The sequence below is a fragment of the Canis lupus genome, chromosome 30, assembly GCF_011100685.1.
Source record: "Canis lupus familiaris isolate Mischka breed German Shepherd chromosome 30, alternate assembly UU_Cfam_GSD_1.0, whole genome shotgun sequence".
Taxonomy (NCBI): Eukaryota; Metazoa; Chordata; class Mammalia; order Carnivora; family Canidae; genus Canis; species Canis lupus.
Window position 1 is genome coordinate 35,583,326 of NC_049251.1, and position 27,898 is coordinate 35,611,223.

Consider the following 27,898-nt stretch of genomic DNA (forward strand, 5'->3'; position numbering starts at 1 on the left):
TAAATTCCACATATGAATGAAATCATATGGTATTTTTCTTTCCATCCACATCATTGCAAATGGAAGATTTCATTCTTTTACTTTTTTAAAAGATTTTATTTATTTATTCATGAGAGACACACAGAAAGAGGCAGAGACACAGGCAGAGGGAGAAGCAGGCTCCCTGCGAGGAGCCTGATGTGAGACTCCATCCCGGGTCCCCTGGGATCATGACCTGAGCCAAAGACAGACACTCAACTGCTGAGCCACCAAGGTGTCCCAAGATTTCTTTCTTTTGATGGCTGAGTAATGACCTAGTTTTTATTTTTTTATTTAAAAAAATTTTAAGATTTTATTTATTTATTTGAGAGAGAGAGAGGGTGGGAGAGAGCGAGATAGAGAGCATGAGGAGGAGCAAAGGGAGCAGGACAAGCAGACTCCACACTGAGCATGGAGCCTGGACATGGGCCTCAATCTCACAACTCTGAGATCATGAACTGAGCTAAAACCAAGAGTCAGATGCTTAACCAATTGAGCCACCCAGTACCCAGGCACCCTGGCCTACTTTTTAAAAAGCAACTTTATTAAGAAATAATTTCACATATACCATTCACCCATTAAAAGTGTACAATACCATATTTTTAGTATATTCAGAGTTAATGCAGCCATTGCCACAATCTAATTTTCAGAGATTTTTCATCCCTCTAAAGAGAAATCCTGTACCCATTCATAGGCCCTCCCCAAACCTCATCACGCTTCTCGGACCTAGGAAACTACCATTCTACTCTCTGTCTCTATAAATTTGCATCTCCAGGACATTTCATTTATGTGGATAATAAGTGGTCTTTAGTAAGTAGTCTTTTGTGACTTTCTTTCACTGAGCATAATATTTTCAAGGGCCATGATTTCTCTTCATTGCCAAATAATATTCCATTGTATGGGTATACCACAATTTATTTACCCATGCATCATGTGATGGGCACTTCAGTTGTTTCCACTTTTTGGCTGTTACTAGTATTGCTGCTATGAACATCCATGTTCAAGTTCATGTGTAGGCCTATGTTTTTATTTTTCTTAGATCTATACATAGGATCAGAATTTCTGGGTCACGTGGTACTTAACATTAAACTTTATGTTGCAGGTGCCCAACCGTTGTCCACAGTGGCTGCCCCATTTTACATTACGACCAGTAGTGCTTGAGGATTCCAAGTTCTGCATATTCTCACCAATATCTTTTATTATCTGTATTTTTGATTAGTGGATATGAAACGGTTTTATTGTGGTTTCGATTTTCATTTCCCTAACGACTAATGATGTCGAGCATCTTTTCATGTGCTTATTGGTCATTTGTGTATCCTCTTTGGAGAAATGTGTATTCAAGTCCTTTGCCTATTTTTAACTGGATAATCTTTTTATTATTACTTTGTAAGAATTTTGTATATATTCTGGATACAAGTCCTTTAACAGACATGATTTGTGAATATTTTCTCCTATTTTGTGGGTTGTCTTTTCATTTTCTTGATGATATCACTAGCAGGATGGTAGTCTTCAATTTTGATGAAGTCCCATTTTTTTTCCCTTTGACGCTTGTGCTTTTGGTGTCATATCTAGGAAACCATCATGACCCAAGGTCATTAAATTACTCTGATGTTTTCTTCTAAGGATTTTATAGTTTTAGCTCCCACTTAGTTATCTGGGTCAGTAACCTAACACAAACTGATTTTCTTACAGCTCTGGAAGTCAAAAGTCTGAAATGGGTTTCACTAGGCTAAAATCAAAATGTCAATAAGGCTGCATTCCTTGTGGAGTCTGTAGGGAAGAATGCCTGCCTTCTTGTCTCTTCCATGTTCTAGAGCTGCCCACCTCTTTTGGCTCACAGCTCCCTTTCATCTTCCAAGCCAGCAATGGCACACTGAGTTCTTCTCATATCGAATCACTCCAACTTCCTCTTCTTTCTCACCCTTCCACATTTCAAGACCCTTGGGATTACACTGGACCCACCGAGTATCCTGATACTCTCCCTCTTTTAAAACCACCTAATTAGCCACCTTAATTCCCTCTGCTCTCTTAACTCCCCTTTGCCATGTAGCGTAATATATTCATCATTCTGCCTACCACAATCTGTGATCCATTTTGAATTAATTTTTGTGCCTGATGTTAGGTGAGGGTCCAACTTCATTATTTTGCATGTGGGTATCCAGTTATCCCAGCACCATTTGCTGAAAAGATTCTCCTTCCATTTTGTGGTATATTTCCTCTTAAAACAATATAATATTAAAATGTGTCCATATCCACTAATATATGACATGGTCATTTTAAATGATTGGATAAAATTTCACTTTTTGAATATACCATTGTGTATTTACAGTGCTTCCAGCCTTTCACTATTAAAATAATCTTTATCTGACATATGGGTTTTTTTTTAAATATATGATGGGCATAAACCCTTTTCCATTATATGTATTGTAAATTGTCATTGAAATTATTCACTTCTTTCCATCATCTTCCTATTCATCCGGCCCACAGCCTTACTCTTATACCTGGTCTCCCAGCTTCCAATCTTGCCCCTCTTCACTCATTTCTCCGTGACAGAGTGACCTTTCAAATTGCAAATCTAATCATGTATCTGCTGCCTCTTGTCCTTCAAATTGATTCTCAATAAGAAAAGGACAAAACTCTTTGTCACGGCCCCCTCTTGGCCTTCAGCCTAATCCTGTGGGGTGCCCCCACTTGCTTACTCTCTCCACCCACACGCACCTGCTTCTGCTCAGGTCCTCATGAAAGCCATTTGCTGCTATTGCAATTGGTTTTATTGTGAGTTTGCTTTGCATCAAAAAATGGAATAGGATTTTTTGAGACTTTTCCTACCTACTCCATTTTTTCCCACTTTTGCCTAATGAGGACAGGCCTCTAGCTCCCCACACATCTTTCCTCTTCAGCCCTTTTCTATGTTGCAATTTCAGATTTACATTTTGGATATCATTCATGTTGGCCTCCTGCACCTTCCAGTAAGGTCTATAAGGATAGGAATGAGGTACTAATATCTTAGCAAGTAAACAAGATCAATACATTTTCTACTGTGTCTTTGACTTTTAACTTCACTTACTCTATTTTTAATTTACAGGATCCTAAAAATGTGTATAAATCCTTTCCTTTATGATTTCTTCACTTGCCATAGCCATGCTTAAACGTCCTTCCTGGCTCTGAGCATATAGAAATGTTGGCCCATTTTCTTGCATTGATTTTTATACTTCTATTGTTTGCATTAAAATCCTGAATATACCTGCCATTTATTTTTGACATATGCTATAAACCAGGAAAACACCTTTATTTGCTTGCCAAATGGTTAGCAGTATTCTCAGCCTTTGTCATCCTTTCCCTGCTGACTTGAAACAACTTGTTGGCTGTGCATTAAATCCTTTCCATGTTTGGTTTTGGAAATAATCTTTGTTTCCTGCTCTGGAAGTATTTGCCACTGTTTTAACTATTACAGCTCTAGACTGTGTTTTAATATCTAATAGTTGCATTTGCTAAGGAAACATGTTTTTATAAAATAATATTTTTAAATTATACAATTTGAATTAAGGGTTACTAGACAGAGAACTGCTGCTTGGAGCAGTCTCAAACTTTAGTGGCAATCTGTAGGGCTTTTTACAGCACAGATCCAGGCCCCTGCAGCTGCTACCAATTCGGTAAGTATTTGCACTTCTCATAAGTTCTTTGATGATACTGATCCCGGGACCTCGAGATTTGAGAACTTCTGCTGTGGAGTGAAGACATGAAATAAAAAATACGGTCAACATGAGAATGGTCCTGATGCCTTCTCTGAATTAACTCCCCAGTGTGCTCTCAGACTTCAGATGAGCCTGCCCTGGGGGCTTTTTGTGAGCACCTCGCTGACAGTCTCTGGCCCAGTTCCTGGCACTACTTCAAAGCCGATGCAGGGAACATAGCCCTCCTTTCAGCGACCCAGAGGGTGCTCAGCCTAAATGCACAGCTGCCCTGTTGGTGACAGGTGCCTATGCAGCCAGGCTTTGGCCCCTTGCAGGGAGAAACCAGAGAAAGGACAAGATGCGGTGCCTCCCTTTGCTGTAGGCTTTCATGACTTTCCTGATGTTCAAGGGCAGTGAGACCAGAAACTCCTCTTGGCTTTCCTCATTTCCCACTCCCTTGGCTAGTTAATGGCTCCTTGGTCCACACAAAGGGGAGAGTTCATTACTAACACCTGCTCCTGCTCCCAGACCCATAGGTAACTTCTTGACAGAGACTTTTCCCACCTATTCCACACAATGTAAGCATATTTATGGAAATAAAGATAGTTTTAACAGCTTCACCATATACCTCTGTGGAGAGTCTGTGGAGGGGCCTGCATCTCACTTCTTCCTCCATAAAAAGCCAGACATTTTTTTAAGGGAAATAAAATAGCCTTAGAGGTGCCATTTGCTATGGGTTTACTCTTTTGTTGTTGTTATTAAGACGGAAGCACATGATTATACTTTACCTGAAATGTGTGGCTTTAGGAAAACATTTGTTTCCTGCTTTTTTGATACTTAGGTGTCCTCCATTCACTTATATTCTCCCTATCTAGGTCACCCAAAAGTTAGGTTGGAAATTATCTGTGTTTCCTTGAGAGATATACCTTCTGAGAATTTCTCCTTTTCATTTTCCTCTCTGATGCGTTTCTAAGACGCACCATCGGAAGGCCTCCTGTCACAAGCTGAGGAGAGTTTCCCATTGGACCGTCCTTTGTATCCATTCCCTATTCAGCAGACTGAATAAGGCTGGCTGTGTGCAGCGTCTAGGGAACACAAAAAGACACATCTCCTGTCATCAAGGCCTTGCTCTGTTGAGGAAGGCAGATACATTAGATAACAATTACGTGCATTAGGACAAATATAGTGTTGAAGGTTATCAGAAGATGCTAGAGGACAAAGGCCAGGGGCGCTGCCCTCAGCTTGGCAGGGAGCCCAGCAAAGCAGAACTCCCAGAAAAGGTGACATTTGAGCAGATCATTGGGGGAGGGGGATTTGTGCATTTACTTATTTATATCATTATCTGTGATTATTACAGTTACTTCATTTTTATTTACTTTTGGACTAGGAGTTCATTCACATGTTTGACAATTCAGTAAGTGTGAAAAGGTTATAGAAATGCTATCCAAGAGAAGATACGATGTAGTTTAAAAATCTTCCTAGTAGCCACATTTTTAGAAGTAAAACAAGTAAAATTAATTTTAATACTATATTTTACCTAATCCAATATATATAAAATTGTCTTTTCATCATCTAATCAGGCAAAAACTAATAATGAGATAATTGACATTCTTCTTTTGCACAGTCTTTGAATGGGTACAAAGTATATTTTACGTGTAACACATCACAATTGTTGTCAATTGTTGTCACACCGACATCTCGGTGGCTCAGTTGGTTAAGCAGCTGCCTTTGGCTCAAGTTATGATCTCAGGGTCCTGGCATCAAGCCCTGAGGCAGGCTCCCTGTCTGCTTCTCCCTCTCCCCCTGCCACTCCCCCAGCTTGTGCTCTCTTTCCCTCCCACTCTGTCTCTTAAATAAATAAGTAAATTCTTTATAAAAAATATAATATGTCACAATTTGGAACAGCCACATTTCAAGTGCTGGATAGTCACGCGTGACTAAATGACTATATTGTAACCAGTTTCCCTCCCATTTCTGCCCTGAAGCTGCTGACTTCCCCTCCCTGGAAGCAGCTAATTTTTGCTAGTCCCTAGTGTGTTCTTCCACAGAGAATAGATATGTGTATGAGCAATTGTAAACATACATGTGCAAATAATAGGACAATAATCACATCATTGTGCATCCTACTTTTCTTGCTTAATAATTGATCATGGAGATGCTTCATATCATTACCTAGGAAGCAAACTCATTTTTTTTCTTTCTTTCTTTAGTTATTTTATTGCTATAGAGTAGCCAATCTTATGGACGTCGCAAATTACTCATTCAGTCTTTACTGATGAACATTTAAGTGGTTTCCAGTATTTGGAGCTTACAAACAATTTGAGCTGAGTTTTCAAGGAGACAAAGAGTGATGGAGCTAACCCAGTGAGGATGGGGAATGACATTCTAGAGAAAGGGGCAAGCATGAAGCACAAAGACCCAGGGCACAAGGCCACGTGGCAGTTAAGGAAAATTTCTCTTATGTCGAAATGTCTGGAGAGTGGAGTGTGGGTGAACAGAAGAGAGGGTATGGAGACTGGAAGGGCAGGAAGAGACCGAGTTGCAAGCAGTCTTGTAAGTGTCATATTAAGGAGCTTGGATTTCTTCCTTGAGCCATCAAAAGATTTTAAGAAGCAGGGAAGAATAAATAAATGATTGAATTAATAAATAATGTTGGGAGGAGGAACAAATCTTCCAAAATGATGAATTCTGATTCATCTGTAGAAGGCATGAGGGAAACATAAAATCACCATGCAAAACATTACAATAATAATAGCTGCAGGTAAGAGCTACTGATGAATACTTTATTTTTTTTTTAAGATTTTGTTTATTTGAAAGCTAAAGAGCACCAAAGCCAGGGGGAGGGGCAGAGTAAGAAGGAGAAGCTCCCTGCTAAACAGGGAGCCCAATGCCAGGCTCCATCCCAGGACCCCGAGATCATGAGCTGAGCTGATGAGGCAGATGTTTAACCGACTGAGCCACCCAAGTGCCCCTACTGATGAATATTTAAATTGGTGGGCAAAACTTCAAGAAATGGGATATTTGCATAGCCTCACAGTTTATCTCTCCCAAAATATATATTAATTATTGTGATGGTTTTAACATCTGTCCAAATGTGCTTTGATACTGCCCTCTAGGAAGTAGAGTTTAATTCCACTGGACTTAGTGACTCACTTCTAATGAATAGGGTATAGAAAAGGAAAAATAATAACTTCACAGTGAGTAACCCTGGCAGACACTGGGGTGATGTTAACCCAGTGATCAAGGTTAACATCACCGTAATATCATGTTCATATAGGGGACCCCTGACAATACGATGAGAAGGGTACTTCATCTGTACAGTATTCTTCCCCCCCCAAACCCATAACTTCAGTCTAATCATGAGAAAACACCAAGTAAAACCAAACTGAGGGACATTCCACGAAATTCCTGACCAGCTCTTCAAAAGTATCAAGGTCATAAAGAACAAAGGGTGAAAAACTGTTACCTCCTAGACTAAGGAGACATGTTGACTCAATGCAGCGTGGCATCCTGGATTGGGTCCTGCAACAGAAAAAGGACATTTGGGGGAAAACTGGGAAAATATGAGTAAAGCCCTTATGTTAGTTAATATTGGACCAGTGTTAGTGTCCTAGTCTGCATAAATGTACCATAGCTATCTAAGATGTTAACATTCATTAGGAGCCGGGTGAAGATAAACCATGACATTTTGGGCCTTCTTTGCAACTACTCTAATAATAAATATAAAATTATTTCAAAATAAAAAGTTTAAAAAAAATCAGAGGAGTGACCTGATTAGATTCACATTTCAGAAGAATGCCAGTGGTTGCAGGGAGGAAGAAGGCTGCAAGGGGAAAGACCAGAGCAACAGCTTACGAGGTTGTGTGACAGGGACACCTGGGGCTCAGTGGTTGAGTGTCTGCCTTTGGCTCAGGGCATGATCCCGGGTCCAGGGATGGAGCCCCACATCAGGCTCCCCACAGGGAGCCTGCTTCTCCCTCTGCCTGTGTCTCTGCCTCTCTCCCTGTGACTCTCATGAATAAATAATTAAAATCTTTTTTAAAAAGAAAAAGAACAGGGTCGTGCTACAAAAAGTCAAGAACAGATGATGGAGGCCTGGATGGGGAGCAGGGGCAACAGGAGTCTGAGGCCATGGGCAGGTTGGAGAAATCTCTAGATGAAAACTCAATCAGACCAGGTGATGGCTTAGATAAGCAAGTGAAGGCAGTAGGGGGGCTCAAGATAACACACAGTTTGCAACCTCTGGGAATTAGATGGGTAATGATGTCATTCACTGAGATGGAGATAACAGGAAGATCATGTGTCAAGGAAACAGTTTAGTCTTAGACTTGTTGAATTTGGAGTACATTTGAGAGATCAAGTATGCATTAGGCCACTGGATATATGGGCTGGCAGGTTGGGGAGGGGAGACCTGGCTGTAGACTGCTGTGGGGACCCATTGGCATGTAAAGAGCCATGGCCTCTTCATTTAGGCCAGTGAGAGGGTGACGTGACCCAAGGAGAGGAGAGGGCATAGAGTACAACCATTTAGGGGATAGGCCCAGGAGGTAGCAAGGGGACTGGAGCATGTCCAGAGAAGTGGTGACAGCACAATGTAGTCATTAAGAGCTAGGTCCTAGAAGCAGGCTGCCAGGGCCAGAATATTGGCTCTGCCACCTACCTGTTGTGTGACATAGAACAAGCTATTTAATCTAATAAGGCTGTTGTCAGGATTATGTGACATACGGTATGTAAAGTTCCTAGAATAATGCTGGGCTCTTGGTGTTCAAAGAATGTTGGCTAATTGGAGGCAAAGGAAAGAGAGAGAGTGGTGGCCTGGAAGCGAAGGAAAGAGAGTGGTTCAAAAAGGAGCACATGTACTTCATACCGCTTAAGATGGCTATTAGCAAAAAAGTGGAAAATTATAAGCATTAGAAAGGATATAGAGAAATTGGAACTTTCATGCACTGCTGGTGGGAATGTAATATGACACACCCATTGTGGGAAACAGCTGGGTGTTCCTCAAAGAGGCAAACATAGAATTACCATATGATACAGCAATTCCCCTCCTTGGTATATGCCCCCAAAGAACGAAAGGCAGGGACTCACACAGGTCCTTGCACACCCATGTTCATAGCAGCATTATTCGCAAGAGCCAAAAAGTGGAACCACTCCATGTGTTCATCAAGAAATGAATGGATAAACAAAATGTAGTAAACACACACAATGGAATATTACTCAGCCTGGAAGAGGGGAAGTACTGACATGAATGAACCCTGAAAACATTATGCTAAGTGGAATGAGTCAGACAGTAAAGGACAGATATTGTACGATAAGGAACGTAGAGTAAGCAAATGCATAGAGATGGAAAGTCGCAGAGAGGACCAGTGGTTGGGGGCAGGGAGAAGCGGGTAGTTAATGCTTAATGAATGCAGACTTTCTGCTTGAGATGATGGAAAAGATCTGGAAATGAGTGGTGGTGATGGTTGTATAACTCTGGATGTACTTAATGTCACTTAAAAATTTGGAAGGTGGTAAAATTTTATGATGTGCGTATTTTACCATAATATTAAAAAATCGAGGATGTGGTTAATGCTGCCGAGAAGTCAAACAAGATAAGCCCCTCGAGTTGGCCTCTGCATTTTATGACATAGGGGTCATCAGAGACATTTCAGAGCCCTTATAGGAGAGCAGAGGTCAAAAGTCAGATTGCAGTGGGTTGAAGGACGATTGGGAAGTTGTCTATACCAGGGGCTGGCAAACCACAGCCCGATCTGGCCTGCTGCCTATTTCTGTAAATAAAGGTCTTTTGAAACACAGACCCACTTTAGGGTATGTTTTGCCTCTGGTGGCTTGTGTGCAACAACAGCAGGGTTGAATAGTTGCCGCAGAAACCATAGGGTCTGCAAGACCAAAGATATTTACTTTCTGACCCTTTACAGAGAAAGTTTCCAAACTCTGGACCGGACAAGACCTCCTGGTATTTCGAGAACTTCGGCTTTCTTAGACAATGCCTGCATTTCTGGAGAGATGACAGGGTCCCTTTGGCCAGCTAGCGGGGTAGACCCAAGGCTAAACAGTAATAATAATGATAATGAACAAGGAGGAGGTAGTAGCGGAGGAGGGGGAAGAGAAGAAACTGTCCTTCCTTTCTCTAACTGGAGATACTATCTCCAACTTGCTGTCTCTTCTAGCCTTGGAAAAAAGGATTTTAAGTCCCTTCACCCAACCCCACCCCCCAAAACACCCCACTAGTTAATTGTCACGTGACTGGTGATAATAAACATTCTGAGATGGTTACAAACTACAGGTTGCTTTAAGGCTTCCTAATTAATTCAAGAAGAATGCCCACAACCTGAGGCTTTTCAAGTGTTTATTAATTTCCTCTCTGGAACTGAGTGTCGATTTTTATTTCAAATCAGAGAGAAAGCCGACTTCCTGTGTGTCAGGAACTATGCCAAGTTTTGTGCCTTGGTGACTTCCTTGACGGTCATCCAGACCATCAGATGGCCTTTCCCCATTTCACAGGTGGGGCAGCTGGGGCTCACTGGAGTTAAGTACCCTCCCCCAGACCCACAGAGAGTTAGTGGTAGACCTGGGGTTGGACGTCCCCCTGGTTCCAGGGCCCAGGCCATTCCACTGCATCATGAAGGCCTCCTCTCCTTGGCCTCAGAATGCTTTCCTGAGCCCATCCTAAGCAGAATCTAATACTTGGTGGGTTCTCCATCCATTGTATACAGTGAGCCCTGCTACTTCATATAAGAAGGGCCACTTAGGGTACATCTCAAACAGACTGTAGGCTCTTGCAAGACCCACTCCCCAGCCTGCTCTTGTGCTCCCTATGTGCCTAAGCCCCACGTTGATGATCAACTGATTCTACCCAGAGGTATTTCTTGAAAACCACCCTGCTTTTCAGTGCACTGTGCCAGTGCCCTCTAAGACCTGGGCTTCACTTGCTCCCACCTTATCATCTATTTATACATCATCTGCAGGAATTCCTTGAGCTCCTGATCAGGCCCAGTGACCCAGGGAGGCAGTGGGAGGGGGACAGAGTGGCTCCTTCAGTTCCCATCCACTCATGCCTGTATGGTCAGTGCATAAACACAGCACCCTTGTGACTTCTTTCCCCTTTGAGGCTGTGCTCCATAACACAGCCTCTGACTGCCTAGATTCCTACAGCCTTCAAGTCAGAACTCAAACGGGAACACAGAAGGCGGTATCTGACCCTCGACTGTCCCAGCGAGAAGACCATGGGTTGGCACCATACCCAGGCAGGCAGCTTGTCAGCAGCGGATCCTGGCCTGGGAAGGCCCCAGGTCTCCCAGCTCCCAGCCCCGAGCTCACCCTGCTGCGCTTCACTGCCTCCTGATGAAGCAGGGGTCTTCCCCTGCCTGCGGAGCGCTTTCCTTGGAGCCCTTTTCATGAATGAGACCAGATGCAGAACTCCACATTGATCATTTCTGTCCCTCCCCTTTCTGCTCTCTGTTGAAGGCAGCCCCCCAGCTCCCAGCTGGCTCCTGTCCCCTCCCCCAGCCGGGAGAAGTTATTACATGAAGAGATCAGCTTACCAGTTTTCTCCAGAGCAGAGGCTGAGCTCGGAGCTCCGGGTAGTACAGTGAGGGAGAGCAGAGGCAGCCAGCGCGGTGCCTAGCGGAACTCCGGGGCTGGAAGCCCGAGACACAAGTGCATCTGCTAGCTGTTAGCACTTGGCAGCGGCATCCTCCTCTAGGGTAGTTCTAACTTGGGGTAATAATGTTTGTCAGCTACCTGATATTAGCATTGCTCCACGTTCAAACAGCAGTGTTAGCAAGACCTGGGGGAGAGGTAAGCCAAATAAAATATCTTGTCAGAAGTTGTATTTTTGTCAGCACTCTATTTCCTTCTCTATCTACCAGGAGGGATCAGGGACCGGGTTTTTATGGTGTACAAAGAGGAATGCTTTATGTTGCGTTTTTAGGCTTGCTTTGCCTTTTCTTACAGAAAGACTTCTTTTCTTCCTGAAGAATCCCGTATTTTCTAAACTTTCAGTCTGGGGTTGTCTGTACAGTCGCCACCCTGGGGAGTGGGCATGGCCTTGGTGACAGATGCTGGAGCGTGCACGTTTCTCCTTCGGCCGTCGCAGGGGGAAAAAAAATGTGCATGTCAGATTCCGATAGGGACTGTTACCTTTTGAGAATTTTTCTTCAGGGTTGCAGAAGGGATATGCGTGCTAGAGGAAATGGCTTTTCTTTACCGCTTTTGCATCACATTTTCCTGCCTTTCGCTTTGATGTGCTTGGAAAAAAATCTGTGTTTAACTTTGTATCATAGGTTTGGGGAGGGCTAGTGATACATGGCAGGGTGAGGAACATGCCCAGATCTATTAAGGCAGGGAGGCATGTTTAAGGCCTGCCAGGATGATTTATTCTTATGAGTTTAGCTCCTATGTTTGCTGGATACGTTTTTGAACATCATAGATGCACTGGGAGCCAGCCCTTGATGCAGGCAAAGAGATTGGAAAGGGTGGGGATACCCCGTGGCCTGGAGAGGTAAGCACTTAGGTGTATCCACCCTCACCTGCACAGGCTGCAACAAATTTGCCTTATCCGCTCCTTTTACTCGTTATTCTGATGAAAGATCTCCAAAGACTGATGCCAGAGTAATGAATGAAAAGGACAGTCTCTTTCCAGGAATCCATCTTCCTCTTTTCAAGCCAACTGAAAAGTCTATCTCCTCAAGAGGCCAGGGGCCACATCACGGCTTTGCCTTTTGTTAGCATTGTCAGGACGGAGCCAGCTCTGAGAGCTTAATGTAATGACTTTCCCTGCCCCGCAAGTGGAAGCAAGAGCGCTCCCAAAGCCGGGCTGCAGGGCTCGATGTGGGTTCAACCCAGGCATGTGGCTCAGAGGCGCGCAGCAACGGGTCATTTGTTTCAGGCTCTTAGCGCATTAGTTACCCGTGTCCCCCGCTCTGCAGATATTCTCCGGGCCTGTGGAGGGGGCCGGGGGGGGGGGGGGTCGGGGGCTTGAATGGGAACTGGAGGAACTGAATGGGTTTGTGATGCTGGAAGGCTGAAAGCAGACCATTGCCCTCTAGTTGTAGCCGGGGTTCGCAACTTGCCTGTTGATTTTTTACTGTGTGGAGTAATGACAAATGGGCCAGCCTAACTCAGCCTGGAGCACTTAAGCATGTGAGAGGAGAGCTCATATGGAAAATATTTCTATCACCGCTGCGTGCGCATATGGGATGGGGAGACCCCCGTGCAGAGCAAATTGCAGCGCTCCAGCAGCCCCTCAGTGGCGTGCCAATTACTCTTATTAACAGCAAGGCTAAGGGCAGGCTTCAGTTACCTGCGCACAGCTGGCTCCCGGGGAAGGCCACTCTGGAATGCGTGTGCCTCAAGCCTGGTGTCACATGCAGAGAGGCGAGTGGCCCTGTTTCTCTTTACAATCAGCAAAGCGGATGAAAAATGAAAGGCAACTACACCGGCTCACCAGGTCTTGATGCGGTTCAGCCAGCACTCGGCTCTCAGGAGAGGAAGGCACCACTCCTGTCCTCTGGGTTCAAGTGTGAGTGCTAAGTAGCCAGAAAACGCCAGCAGAGGGGACGAGATGCCCGCTCTCCTGCTCCTTTGTTCTGCTCTGCTACCCTAAGTACAGACCCTCGTGTGCCTTACCCTCTTTTCTTGCTTTCCTGCGTCTGAGTGTGCGAGTGTGTGCACATGTGCGTGCACACGTCACCGCAGAGCCTTGGCCCCACGACGACTGCGCTCCTAGGAAATTGTACAATTAGGATTCCTTTCCCCTGGCTGGAAATGAAATGATGAGGAAGGAACGTGAGTGTGCTAGTGGCTCCCCCTCCCTCCTTAAAAAGAATGTAGTTTATATAGAGCTTTGAAGAATGTGGCATTTATTTACAAGAGCCTCTTTTTTTATAGCCCTGTTACTTGCAAAACTCACCCATAAACATGTGGCGTCGTCCCCAAGTCACCAAGATTTTCTTTTTCGCTGCCAGCCGGTTTCCTTGCAGGTTTTAATTATCTTCCCTTTGGATGTTCATAAAAACACACGGGAAAGAGGGGGGAAGAGAGCGTTGTGCACCTCGCGTCGCTTAGCTAGCTGGCTGTGGCTCAGCAGGGGGCTGGAAGCCATGCAGCAAACTCTGTGGAAGCTCAGAGTCGGGTTTTCGAGGGTGTGAAGTCCTTCCAGATAAGCAGGGGCCGGCAGGTGGTGGGAGGAGGGGGTGTTATTCCAAGCACGCCTTATTTGGCGCCCTAGGCACCTGTAACTGTGAACCAAGGACAAACAGCTTGGGATGGCGTTGGTGCATGGGTTGGAGAGCAAACAAGTTGGCGTGGTGTCGGTGTACGGGTTTGAGAGCAAACATAGAGAAGGACTGTTCCTTCCTTGATTTTCCGGTTGCAGGAGCATTAGGTTCTCATGACCTCGTAAGAACATTGAGGTCACCAGAAAGCCTTTGGCCTTGTCAAAATTAGGAGAGCAGTGGTGTTCACTTGTGGAGATTGCATGCACCCCCTGAAGAATGTAAAGGACTGTAAAGTCAGGCTGGACTTCTGGTGCCTTCGCCAGTGCGTGAAACACGCCAGGATCCAGCTCCCCTGCAGTATGCAGCCCAATGGTCTGTGGGAGTGTAAGTGTGCACTTTCCTTCCCTGAATTTGGACTTACCTCCTAGGAGAAGACCGATGGGATACTGTTATGGGGGAGGGGGGGAGAGGCAGCTTAGAAACTGAAACAGTTCTAGAAGTGGATCAAAAAGATGTTTATCTTAATCTTGAAGCAATTTGGCAGAAACCTATCAAACTTAAATTAAAATTAAAAATAAATATGATAGGCACAGGGTGTCTTTTGTGACTGTACTAAAAAGCACTGGATCGTATCTTTTTTAAAAACACAGTTTATGGTATGTGAGTAGTATCTCAATTTTTGTTGCAACAAGCACTCAGTGTTGTATGGAAGTGTGGAATCACTGTATTGTACACCTGAAACTAATATTGCACTGTGTGTTGTGACTGGAATTTAAATGAAAACTTTAAAAAATCAATTTTTACGTCAAAAATACATAATAAATGGCTCTTCGACCCAACTTTTCCATTTCTGATACTTTATTCATGTACATCTATTCCCAATGTGCGAAGTGCCCTCTGAACTATTTTTCAGATTTAGATGTTGCAAAAACCTAAGTGTCCCTCGATGAGGGACACTAAGCAGGTGTTCAAAATGAATGATGTAGTTCTGCATGTGCTGATAGGAAATGACCACCAGGGTATGTTGTTAGGTAAGAGCAAGTTGCAGAACAACACGTACAAAATGCTACTCCCTGTGTAAAAGGCGTGAACGTACTTGTCCATCCTCTCTGGAAGGATATATGGGAAAGGGTAGGGAAGGGGGTGGCAGGGAGTGGAGGGCAGTTGAGAGACTTCCATTGCACCATACACCTGTGTACCTTTCAAATTGTGTACAGTAAGTCTCAGCTGGTGAAAAATAAAAAATAATAATAATAAAATACACAATCTAATAAAAAAATCTCTTAGTAGTGCATATAATCTGTGATGTAATGGAGAACACCCCCAGCGAAGCTCCTAGTGCACGTTGAGGTGAAGTGATTCCTTTATCAACTTGTGTGCACTTCACTAGAGTGCTGTGTGGCAAAGAGATTCCTTAAAGGCTAGGATGATGTTCTTCAGTTGGTTCATTCATTCATTTAACACCTACTTACAACCCCTGTGTTTTTTTTTATTTTAAAAAAAACGAGGATAATAATAGTAGCTACTTTAAGAGGTGGTCAGAAGGATCAAATGTGATAGTATGTGTAGAGCTCCTAGCTCGGTGTGTCGGGCACATACTAAACAGCGCTTACTGGCTCCTACCATGGTTACTATTGCAGATGCTGCCAAGGTGTGCCACCTAGGTGCTCGGGAAAGGAAGGTGAAAAGAGAAGGTCTTGCCTCTGATGCGTTTACAATTTAAAAAGGGCACGGGGTGCAAACAGTTCATGATCGTACAGTAAGAAATTTTCTCTAATTGCAAGAGCAGAGGCAGAGGGGCAAAGAAGCAATGAAATCTGCGTAACAAAGTGAAGAGAAACTCCACGAACAGTGTCATATTTGAACTGAGACTTGAAGGGTTGTGTATCAGGGGTCTTCAAGATAATCCCTGGGTTCAGTGATTCATAGTGATTCAGCTGAGAACCCAGCATATAGTTGCACCCACAGCCGTGATTTATTATAGCAAGAGGATACAGAGCAAGGTGCATGGGGGAAGTCTGGGGGAAAGCAGGTGCAACATTCCAAGGGTCCTCTCCGTGGAGTCATGCAGGGCACACTTGATTCCCCTAGGGATGAGTTGTGACAACACGTGTGAAATGTTGTCAACCAGGGACGCTTGTTAGAGACTCAGCACCTACTGTTTTTATTGGGGGCTGGCCACCTGGGCACCCTCTGCCTGCCGTGGACCAGCTCTACAGATTCCCAGAAGGTGAGCAGGGTGTTCAGCATAAACCTATTGTTAGTACGGTGTAGGCCCAGTGAGCCACGTTACCAGTTCTGAGGCTGGTGGGAAACCTCCCCAAATCCATTCCCAGACACCAGTCAATGGCCAACCTCGTTAGCAGGTCTTTTTAAAGGAGAGCACTCAGGTCTGCTGTGTTAACTCTTTTCTTCACAGATGGGTAGGCATTTTAAGTGGAAAAAGAGGGAGGGAGGACATTCCAGACAGAGGGAACACATCTATAGAGCCCCAGAAATAAGAAAGAACATGACATATTCTGGAAACAATGCTTGGTGCAGATTACAGAAGCATACGTTGTGAGGGGATGTGGCAGGAGAGGTTTTGTCCCTAGATCCGTAGGGTTGGAATTTTCCTCTGTGCTTTTGAAAGTTCCAGAAATTACATATCTACAGTCTTAAGGTTAATTTTATCTTTTATGACATGCCACTTAGGTTACTGTTGTGGGACATTTTCATCGTCATATGTCATTGAAATTGTTTTTTAAGGATTAAGATAAATTAAATAATGAACGTGGAGTTGCTTTGTAAGCAGTGGCAGCCTTAAGCCAGCCATGATTTTAGTCTTTGGGGTGTTATTTGTGGCAAATAGAAATGAAGGATCAGTGTAATGCCCTTCATGACTGATTCTTTGTGCATAATTCTCAGTGGCTCAAACTTTCTTCTGCTTTCCGATATCTAAAATGAAAAACCAACTATGTGGAACTAATTCGATAATGCGAGACCTGAGTTTGAGCCTCGGGTCTACTATGTCCATGAATTGTTTTTCTTCTAAATTAGGAAAGCCATTGTTACAGAAACAAATTCAAGAGATGCAAAGAATAAAAAGTGAAAGGTTCCTCTTTACCCTCACTTGCTTCCCAATCCTTCCTCCCAGTACCACCCCCAGCCCCCCGCATTGTTAACAACTTGGCATTTGTTTTTCTGGAACCATTCCTACACATTTATGAGCACAATGGTGTGTGCATATGTGCATGCATGTATATGCCTACAACCGGCAAATAATGACAATTCTGCTTCTTTTCTGATACCTGGTACTTCTTGTTTTTACTTCTTGCCTTCCTCAATTGCTAAGACTTCCAGTGCACAGTGTTAAATCAGAGCAATGAAAGTGAACATTCTCATCCTCCAGACTTAAATGGGAAAGCTTCTAATATGTCATCACTAAGTGTGATGCCCGCCAGATGTTTTAGGTACATCAATTTTATCTACAATTTCTGAGTTTTTATCAGAATGTTCAGTTTGATCACTCAGTGGTTGCCTTCCCAAAGTGCTGATGTGGTATTCTCCTTTAATCTACTTAAAAAGCAAACTCCGTTAGTACATTTCTTAATGTTGGGCTCTCTTTGCATTCTTGGAACTATCTTATTCATGGTGATTTTTTCGTTAAATTCACTATCAGATTTGATTAATGAATATTTTATTTTGAATTTTGGGTTTTTGTAAATGAGTACTCTTTGTTCATGGCCCCTCTTTTACTGTGCTAGAAGAGGGGTCTTGCTAATTTTATAAAATAAATTCAAAGGCTTCTCATCTTTTTGTGTGTTTTGAAACAGTTTAAATAATGGAAGAATTAGCCCTTTCTTGAAGGTCTGTTGAACTCAGTCATGAAGCCAGCCTCTTTGTGAAGAGGTGGTTTTTGAGTACCTGTTTTACTTTCTCTTCTATGTCTAAAAGAAAAGTTTAATATTTAACATATATAGGAAAATATATGTAATATATAAGCAAGTTATGAAACAAAGTAATAAGGAAAGCACCTGTGAGCCTACCACCCAGCTAAAGAAATAAAACATGCCCAATACTGTATGCTAGTGCACAAGTTTGTCCTCTTTTCTCTCCCAGAGAGATGGTTGTCATTTCCTTGCCTTTTTTAAAAAATAATTTTATCACATATATATGTATCTCTAAAGAATATATTGTTTGATTTTATTTGGTTTTGATTTGTATAAACATAGTATCTTGTTTTCCTTTATCTAACTTGATTGTTTATTCAACACAAGGATGCATATGGCATTCATTCATTTTTACTGCTATGTAGCATTCTCTGTGATAAACTGTCTTTTCTCCTGTTGATAGATATTTGGGTTCTTCATAGGTTGGCTTGTTTTCTCTTATAAACGATGCTGCTGTGAGCCATTTGGAACATGTCTATTCCCATGTATGTGCAAAGATTCCTTTAGGGTGTATACCTAGGGTTTGAATTAGTGGGTCACAGAGTATGTATTTATTTAATTCCACAGGATAATGTGATTTCTAAAGTGCTTATCTCAGATTTCACTTCCACTAGCCCTGATAAAGTGTTCTCAATTACCTATCTCCTTGTCAATAGTTAGCATCATCACAGATTAGTTTTTGTTGATACATTTGATATAACATATTATTAATACGTGTTGGTTGACATCTCTCTGATTAGCAACCATTGCTGTCGTGTGATATTTATAAGTATGCAAACTATTCATGTTTCTTCTCCCCTGGGATGCCTGTTCATGTCTAGTTCCTGATTTTGGATGTGGTTCATCACTTTTTCACTACTGATTTAGTTCCATAATATAAATTTTGAATATGAACCCTTTGTTATTCCATGTATTATTTTCCGTTTTGTGCCTTGAATTTAAAATTTTGAAGTATCTATTGATAAACAGAAATCCTCAGTTTCAGTGTGTTTGAATTTAACAGTTACTTTATGTTAACATTTCCTATGTCTTACTTAAGAAATTACTGATCCCAAGCTTAAAGAGATATTATTCTATATTCATTTATAAAATTATTGAAGTCTGCTTTTCACGTTTATGTCTCTGATACACTTAGCACTGATTTTTTTTGCATGAATAATGTGTGGATAATGTGAATAATGGACCTAATTTCATTTTTTCCCTATACTGGTAGTCAATTGTTGCGAGACCATTTATTGAAATCTCTCTACTTAGTCTCATTCAGTATATTTATTGTTAGATGTTTTTTAGATATTTGCTCTTCTTTGTGAAATTTGGACTTTACCTTATCAGTTTCCCTTGAAAAATCCTTTAGGAGTTTTTATCAGAATTGTATTGAATCTATAGATTAGTGTGAGAGTGCTAATATTCCAATATTGAGCCTTTCAATCCATGAATATACTATAAGATTTATGTTTATTTAGATTTCCTTTGAAGCTTTCAGTGAAATTTTACACTTTTCTCTATAAAGGTCTTTCACATATTTAATATTAGAAATATTCCTAGCTATCTTGTTATCATTTGCTACTATAAATTGTTTATTTTTTAATTAAATTTTATTTTATTTAAACTCAATTAACATATAGTGTATTATTAGTTTCAGAGGTAGAGTTCAGTGATTCAACAGTTGTTTAGAACATCCAGTGCTCATTATATCACATGCCCATCACCCAGTTACCTCATCCCCCCCCTCCCCCCTCCCCTCTAGCAACCCTCAGTTTGTTTCCTATGATTAAGAGTCTCTTATGGTTTGTTTTCCTCTCTTATTTCATCTTATTTTATTTTTCCTTCCCTTCCCCTATGATCCTCTGCTTTGTTTCCTAAATTACTCATATGAGTGAAACTATAATTGTCTTTCTCTGATTGACTTATTTCACTTAGCATAATACCCTCTAATTCCATCCACATCATTGCAAATGGTAAGATTTCATTTTTGACTGGTGAGAAATATTCCATGTGTACATATACCACATCTTCTTTATCTATTCATCTTTCAATGGATATCTGAGCTCTTTCCATGGTTTAGCTACTGTGTACACTGTACACTGTGTACACTATAGACAATAGGGTGCAGGTGCCCCTTCAGATCACTACATTTGTATCTTTGGGGTAAATACCTAGTAATGCAATTCCTGGGCCGCAGGGTAGCTCTATTTTTAATTTTTTGAGGAACCTCCAATGTGTTTCCCAAAATATGTTTATATTTTTAAGTTAATTTTTTGTTTTGCTAATGCTTAGAAACACAAGTGATCTTATGTTCAAGCAATTTACTAAATTCACTTATTGATTTAAATCAATTCTCTGCAGGAACTTTTATGATTTCTAAGTTCATAATCATATATCATCTATGAATAATGACCATTTTGAGTTTTTCTGTTTTCTAGTTCTTATACCTCTTAAAAAAAAAAAAAAAACGATTCTTGTTGCTCTGGTGAGGACCTTCAGAGGCAGTGTTATTTTGTTCCTGATTTAAATGGAATGCTTCTACCACTTTGCCATTAAAAAATGAAGTTAGCTTAAATTGAATTTAAATTTTTAAAAAAAGAAAGATGCTTTCTACAAAAACAAAATGAAGTTAGCTGAAAAAAATGAAGTTAGCTGTGAGTGTTTAGGTGTACATTTTATCATGTTAATGATGTTCTGTTTGTGGTCTGCTAAGAGGTTTGTTTCTTAATCATGAATAGGTATTGAATTTTATATAATGCATTGTCTCTGTATATTGAGAAGAACATATGATTTTCCTTCTATACTCTGTTAGTATGATAAGTTTCAGAAATAGATTATATAGTGTTAAACCATCCTTGCATTCCAGGGATAGATTCAACTTAGTTATGATATAATTCTGTTTTTATTGAGTAGATTATTAATAAACTTCTAATTATCTTTCTACTGTCTGTAGCACCTAGAGGTGTGTTTAGAGCTACCACAGATGTCCTTTCTTCTCTCCTCATTCCATTTTTTTAAAAGATTTTATTTATTTATTCATGAGAGACACAGAGCGAGAGAGAAAGAAAGAGAGAGAGAGAAAGGCAGAGACACAGGCAGAGGGAGAAGCAGGCTCCATGCAGGGAGCCCGATGAGGGACTCGATCCTGGGACTGTAGGACCATTCCCTGGGCTGAAGGCAGGCACTAAACTGCTGAGCCACCCAGGGATCCCCTTCTCATTCCATTTTATTGACCATTCTCACCAGAGATCTGTCAGTTTTATTAATCTTTATGAAAAGTCAACTTTTAGCTTTGTCGATCCTCTGCATTGAAGCTTTGCTCTCTATCCCATTCAGTTCTGGTCTTATTTTTCCTTCTACTTTCTTTGGGTGGATTCATCTGATCTTCTTGTTTTTTTCTTTAACTTTATTAAATTTATAAATTTATGTATAGCTCATGATTTTTCAGCCTTCAGTCTGTTGGAATATGAATATTAAAGACGATAGCTTTTTCTTGAAATACCATTTCTGCTGTATCCATTAAGTTTTGATATGTAGTACTTTTGTTATTATTTGACTTTAAGTAGTTTTAAAAATTGTCATTATTATATTTTCTCTGACTCATCCTCTATTTAATTATACTTTCAGAAGTATGGCCCAAGTTCATTCTAACTCGATTGTATTATAATCAGAGAATGTGGTATCCATGAGGTTGACTTTCTGAAATTTATTGAAACCTACATTATGGCCTACCATATGGACAGTCTTTGTCAACATTCCAAGTGGGCTTAATTAGGAAAGATGTTCATTCCTGATAACTGGGTCCAGGAACTTTTTATATATGCATTGAATCAAGGCTGTAGATGGAGCTGTTCAGGTCTTTTATATCTTTGCCTAACATTGGCCTGCTTCATCTACCAGTAACTGAGACAGATATGTTGAATCTCCCACCAACTGCTCTCTCGGCCTCTGGGAGAGATGGGGCATGACCCACCTCTCTGTTCTTTAGGCAGTCCTCTTCTAGACATTAATGACCACTCTGACTTGATGGCACCTCCTGCTCATTGTATCTGTGGTTTCTGAGTTTAGAATCTTTCCATCTCTGCAATAGTCTATTTTGGTGATTTCTTTTGCAGTGGTCTCTTGCCAACATAAACTTTCTAATATCCAGAAATTCCTCAAAAAATTTATCTGCTGATTGAATGCTTTCATGTTTCATAGTTGTTGCTGAAACATGTGGATCTTTTCTGCCATTTGAATGGTATTTTGGAAAAGAAAGAAAAACAAATGTCTCGGCTCAGTCTGCCATCTTTACCCTTTATAAGACACATTTTTATCCTTTCTTCTTTTCTTCCTTTTCCTTTTTCTCTCAACATATGTCTGTTGGGAGAAAAATCTTTCTGGACTTCAATTTCCTCATCTATGAAATGAAATAATATTCATCTCAATTCCATATGAGGAATATTGATAAGATAACATCAACCTAAGTGCTTTGCAGAACTGTTAAGATCTGTACAAATGCAAGGGATAACCTCAGCACTTTCCTTTCCTTTTGTGTAGCTAATGTTATTAAGCAGCTCAGCTACATTAGAAAAAAGTGATTAATTGTGATCAACAGATCATGAGAGGCTCAAACAAAATTTTATTTGACACTTTTTGAGAAGATTTGCTTGCAAGAAATTATTGGGTGCTTTAATAGAAAGTCACAAAATAAATGGAAAAATCAATTTAGTCTTAAAACTAATGCTATAGGGGGTGTCTTTTTTTTCTTTCCTACTTGTACTGTGTTGTTGGCATGCATTCTCAATTAGGCACTTCTCCTTTAAAAATATTTTTTTACTTAAAAAATGTATTTCCTGACTCAGCATATTCATAAATTTATTTACTTTAGCTTAGAAAGTTAACATGAACTGACAGAAAGAATGCTGAAATTTCAACCCAGGCATATTTAAGGTACAGAATGAGTAATTGATGTAAAAGACCAAGTGCTTTGTATTAGAATGTACTTAAATCTGCCTATTTACAATTTTTTCTATTTCTACTTTGCGCCAAGGCAAAATATGCAACTCTCAATTAAATTGAAAACTGTATATTGAGTGCTATTTTGTGTATAAGGTTTGAGCTAAGTGCCATGGTATGGAGAGGTGAGACCTACCTCGCCTCCCCCACATCTCTCCTCTAACAAGTAGGTTAGTTAAAGCTAAGATATAAACTACTCAAATGAACATATCTACCCTATTGTAAGGATCAGGAACAGCCATATGGAGAAAATAACATTTAAGATGGGATTGAAAATGTTTAGGAGTTCCAAAGACAGGGAGGAAGCCATCTCAAGTCTCAGAAACAGTATGAGGAAAGACAAGTTTTCAGTGGGAAAAGGTAAGGGTTTATTTAGACTATGGCAAATATTTTTTTTTCTTTTGGCTGGAACATTCAGTATGTATAGTGGAAAATAATGCAGCTTGGGGATATCTTGCACACAACACAATTTTAGCCGTAGAAAAAGGTGTGAGGCTTTCTCTGTATACCAATTTTTGTAAATGTCCCATGGAAGCTCGTAAAGATATACTCACATTTTTATTTTAGGTGCATATAATATGTGTGCATTCTTCCATGTAATTGTATCATTCCTTCCTTCTGTGGGGGCCTGTTCTTATATTTCTTAGGTTCTATTAGAAGTCACAAAATGATTTCCTTTTTTAAAAAGATTTTATTTATTTATTCATGAAAGACAGAGAGAGAGAGAGAGAGGCAGAGACACAGGCAGAGGGAGAACCAGGCTCCATGCAGGGAGCCCGAATGGGACTCGATCCCGGGACTCCAGGATCAAGCCCTGGGCCGAAGGCGGCGCTAAACCACTGAGCCATCTAGGGATTCCCAACGAAATGATTTCTTAAATATGTTCCAACTTTAGAAATTCTCTGAATCTAGGAGTGACCACTAAACTACAAATGCGTATCACAAACCCCTGAACAGGGCTAATGTCTCTAGCAGAGTATGGAAAGCCCCATGCCTGGGCTTGGAGCCACACAGGCCTGGGCTCGCATCTCCAGTCCTGCGTGTTCTCACTTGGGCAGGCTGAGGGACTTCGCTAACCATGATTTCTTCATCTTTAAAATGTTGAGGATTGTGTCAACATCCTAGAGTTTTAGTAAAGATTGAAGAGGTAATTTCCAGAAAGTTTTTGGTGCACAGCAGATGCTCAATGCATGGCAGCTGTCCTTGTTAAAACATCTGATCTCCCAAGCCTATGGGAGAAGGGGTCTTCAGTCAGGCCAGAGGAACTTTGTGAGGCCACGAGGAGCTATTTGTCACACTCCAACAGAACTTAAAGGGGAGAGGATGAGAGGATATGAATATGGAGTTGGGGGAAGTATGTGTGAAAACAAAAGAGAAGCAGTGGGTCCTGCAGAGGGGAGGTTTATAGTGGAGGATCCAAAATGCAGCCCCAGATTCTTTAACCAAATCTTAAGGAATCAAGAGTTCCAAGGGGAAGAAGAATGAAAAGATCTAGGGTGCTTTACAATGGGGAGATCAGAATGCACAGTTGCAAAAGGGGAATGAACAAACACAGAATACTTAAAGCTGGCACAGGTAGGCCACACCTTCCCAGCTGGTGAAGAAGGGGGCCAGGAGGTCACTGTGGTTTCCTCAGCAGAAGGGTGGATCTGGGGCTCGAGTCACAAACAGTCTGTCTTCCCAAGAGCCAAAAAAGTGGTGTTAAATACCAAATTCCAGTCTCATGAATCACTACTTGGGAAGGAACCTTAGAGATAATGTTGTCCAACCCTCGAATTTCACATAGGAGGAAAATGAATCTTTTAGAGGTTATGTGGCTTGTTCAAGACCACACAGTCGCTCGGCCCAGAGCTGGAGGGCAAATGGTTTAGAAGCAACAGAAGCATGATGGGCCTCATTGGAGCATCTGGGAGCTTGTGCGAGTGAAGGCTTGGGGGTAACTTGAAAGACAGTGGTTGTGGCTTTCAATCTTTATGGCAGCAGCAGTTAAACCAGATACGTTGAATGTGTTCAAAGCTATTTGTAAGAGACCTCAGCTGTATACTTGTCCCTCAAATATGCTGACCCCTTAGTGATGGTTGGATTTGTATATCAACCATTTGAGTCTGTTGGGAGGTGATGGGGAGGGGCAGGAGGGTGGAGCGCGGGCCTCCACTGCATTTATGGAAAGCCTCCCGTGTGACGGGCACTGTTCTAAGTAGTTGGCATGTATCAGTGAGTGAGCCAATCAGACGGAGATCCTGACCTCATACCCTAACATTCTTGCCCCTGGAAATGTAGCAGAAAAACAGAGCCTGGATGTGATACTACCTCGGTTTCATCACACCTCCCCCTGGCTGCCCATTTCGATCCCATCTGTTCCAGGACACCCTTGCACAACCACCTCTCGTCCTGGATCCCTGTCTACTTGGGCACATTCTATAACATCAAGCCTTGGATCCAGTTTGATCTCGCTTTCATACGAGTTTCCCCCTTGAACATCTGGTCTCCCAGTGAGCCTGTAAGCACCCTGAGGCTGGGAAACCATTCCTGCCTCCTGCCTTGTCCTGTGGGGCGTGGCACTGAACACCAGAGGGTGTGTGTGGCACACATTTATTCAGCCTTCACATCAGACTGGAGCAGAAAAGCTGTATCAGGACTGATGAGGTCACCTCTCAGAGACAAGAGGGGCAGCAGAGTCTTGTTGGGGGACCCATTAGCAAAACCACTCCAGGAATCTTCCCTGTGAGGCTCATGTGATGAAGACCCAGTGAGGACCCCAGAGGCAGCTTCTTTGGAACCATGTCTTCTGAATGCTCTTGGAAAGCCCATTCAAAGCGAAGTGAAATCCCAAATGCCACTGGAAACATCTAAGAACTATGAGTAAGCACTTGGGATCGTTGGATGAAGGGAGCCCTCTAATCATGAAGCATTTTGATGATTAACAGAATTCTAAGCCAAGGCTTAAAGCCGGATACACACCATAATGGTGAAGCCAAATAATGCTTAATTGTTTTGGCTTTTATTCCCGAGAAAGAAAGCACAGGGAAGTAGAAAGACACACACACACACACACACAGACAAGTCCACGTATTTTTATTGGGTTAAAATAAGTACTTACATGGCCTCTGGCTTCCATGTTTCATGAAGAGCTGTAGAGAATCTCAGAAGAGACAGCTTTGTCCAGCCACAAAGAAGGATATCCTTGCCATCCAGCCAGGATGGATTCCAGGATGGAAAGCCATCCATCCATCTTCCCCGTCATTGCTTCCATCTCCTGCAAATGAGTAAATGCCTCATCCCATGTGGCAGATGTGTCCTGAAGCCACATGCCAGTCCCCAGAGGTGTAGCTTGACTTGCACGTCCAGGCAGCCCTGACTCGTTCGTGACGGGGGTGGTGGGAGCCCTCTCCATCACTTGTGTTGTCGATGTGCCAGTCAGCCAATTCTAAAGTGACCGCATTTTTCTTCATTTTACTTTTCTCTATCGATGGAAAATAGGGCTTTGTAACATCACAGGCTAGATTAGTACTGAAACTTCTGTTTTGCAACTCACAGAACTGGATTAATGTACTTTCAACAGTTCTATGATATTTCTGCCCATTTCTGTGGCGCCCCCCACCCTCTGCAGAGTTGTAGAGGTGAGATGCCCGCTGCCACTATGCTTGTGTTGGGCATTGCATCCAAAAGATGCAATGAAGATGCAAAGATTTGGTCCCCGCTCCTAGGAGCCCACTGAGGAGGCCAAAAGTGCGCAGGGAGACGATTGTGATGCAGTGTGAACACGCTGTAGTGTAATGTGGGTAAATCAAGCACTGTTGAAACCCAGATGAAGACATGGCTAATCATGCTGAAGGAACTCAGGGAGCACTTCACAGAGCGGGGGGCATTTAGGTTGGTGCATACAGAACAGTTGGAGAAGATGAGGGGAGAGGTGCTGAACTTTCCAGGCAGAGGGAACAAGGTGTACAAAGGCAGGAAATCTATACAAGTTCACATTTGGTTATCTAAAGCTCTTGGGGCCCAGATGTATTTCACAATGTGGCCTTTTTTTTTTTTTTTTTTTTTTGCTATTAGAAGGATACTATGATATATACATATATCCAGAGCAAAAGTTCGAATATTCATATTAAATCGAATTAATTAGACTATTATTAGTAGTATCACATCAGTTAAGTCATGTTTTGCTACCAAATAAGTTTGAATCTTGAACTTACCACAAAAAGAAAAAAAAGCCATACATTTTTAAGCTTTTGGGATTTTAGAGTCTTGAATCAAAGGATAGTGGCTATAATTCCAGTAAATTCCTAGTGCTAATTCTCACTGGGCTGGGCTAGGTCATGTGCTCATTCCTGAGCCAATCACTGTAGCCAAGGGGAAAAATATCCAATTGACCAGCCCAAGACCTGGGTCCCCACCCATGGAACTGAGTGATTTGTTTCAGCCTGCCTGAGTCACTCAGTGATATCAGGTTGGTTGCTTCCAGAAAAAGGAGTATGCAGCAGGTAAAAACCACAGATGTCCATTATGTGTGCATGGCAGCTGTGTCCACATGACATGGCCTAGGTCACACGGTCCTAAGACAGAACCAGGACTTGGAACCCTTCTGTCTGATTCCAGAGCCCATGTTAGATGAGGCTGCTTGCACATGCCAGTGAATACAGTCTACCGCCGTGCAACCTACTGCTAAATTATATAATGTAGACAATTAGAACCTAGCAAAGTATATAATAAGGTGCTAATTATGCAGAGTACAGGAGTACAGAGAGCCCGTAAGTTGAAATGACTTAGAGAAGTAAGAGATGTTAATAGGCTAGAGCTTCACGAGAACAGCAAAGTCTGAGCTGAGCCTTAAAGGATGCATTGGAAGTGACGGGAGAGACTTTATGTCTCTGGTCTCTGCTCCAGGGACTCTCTTGTAACTTTAATTGCAAACCAGTATTGAATTCGAGGCAGATTTTCCTGGGCCCTAAATGAACCTCTGAGCCCACAGGACATAAATTACGGGGAATGGTAACAGGAGGGAAAACATCGCCCTGTAATTTATTGACGGGGAAGAAAAGCAAAGAAGTCATTAAGGTTTAGATGC

At 41.9% G+C, this 27,898-nt stretch overlaps 1 protein-coding gene and 1 long non-coding RNA gene across 3 annotated transcripts in view; one reads left to right on the plus strand and one right to left on the minus strand.

Moving 5' to 3' along the window:
• Positions 1 to 27,898, plus strand: part of THSD4 (thrombospondin type 1 domain containing 4) — a 566,261-nt gene that overhangs the window by 353,311 nt on the left and 185,052 nt on the right. The window contains exon 1 of one of the 2 annotated variants that reach the window (XM_038580864.1): positions 10,834 to 11,495. The exons of the other annotated variant lie outside the window; for it this stretch is intronic. Within the exon in view, the coding sequence (XP_038436792.1) occupies positions 11,424 to 11,495 (72 nt within the window). The 5' untranslated portion in view covers positions 10,834 to 11,423. Of the gene's footprint in view, positions 1 to 10,833; positions 11,496 to 27,898 lie in introns of those variants that run through there. 2 annotated transcript variants of the gene reach the window in all.
• On the minus strand, positions 542 to 13,982 carry LOC102155082. Its single transcript, XR_005381843.1, has 5 exons — positions 13,609 to 13,982; positions 11,240 to 11,484; positions 7,159 to 7,214; positions 4,619 to 4,777; positions 542 to 3,742 (listed from the first exon to the last, which is right to left on the minus strand). It is a non-coding gene; the product is annotated as an uncharacterized LOC102155082 (long non-coding RNA).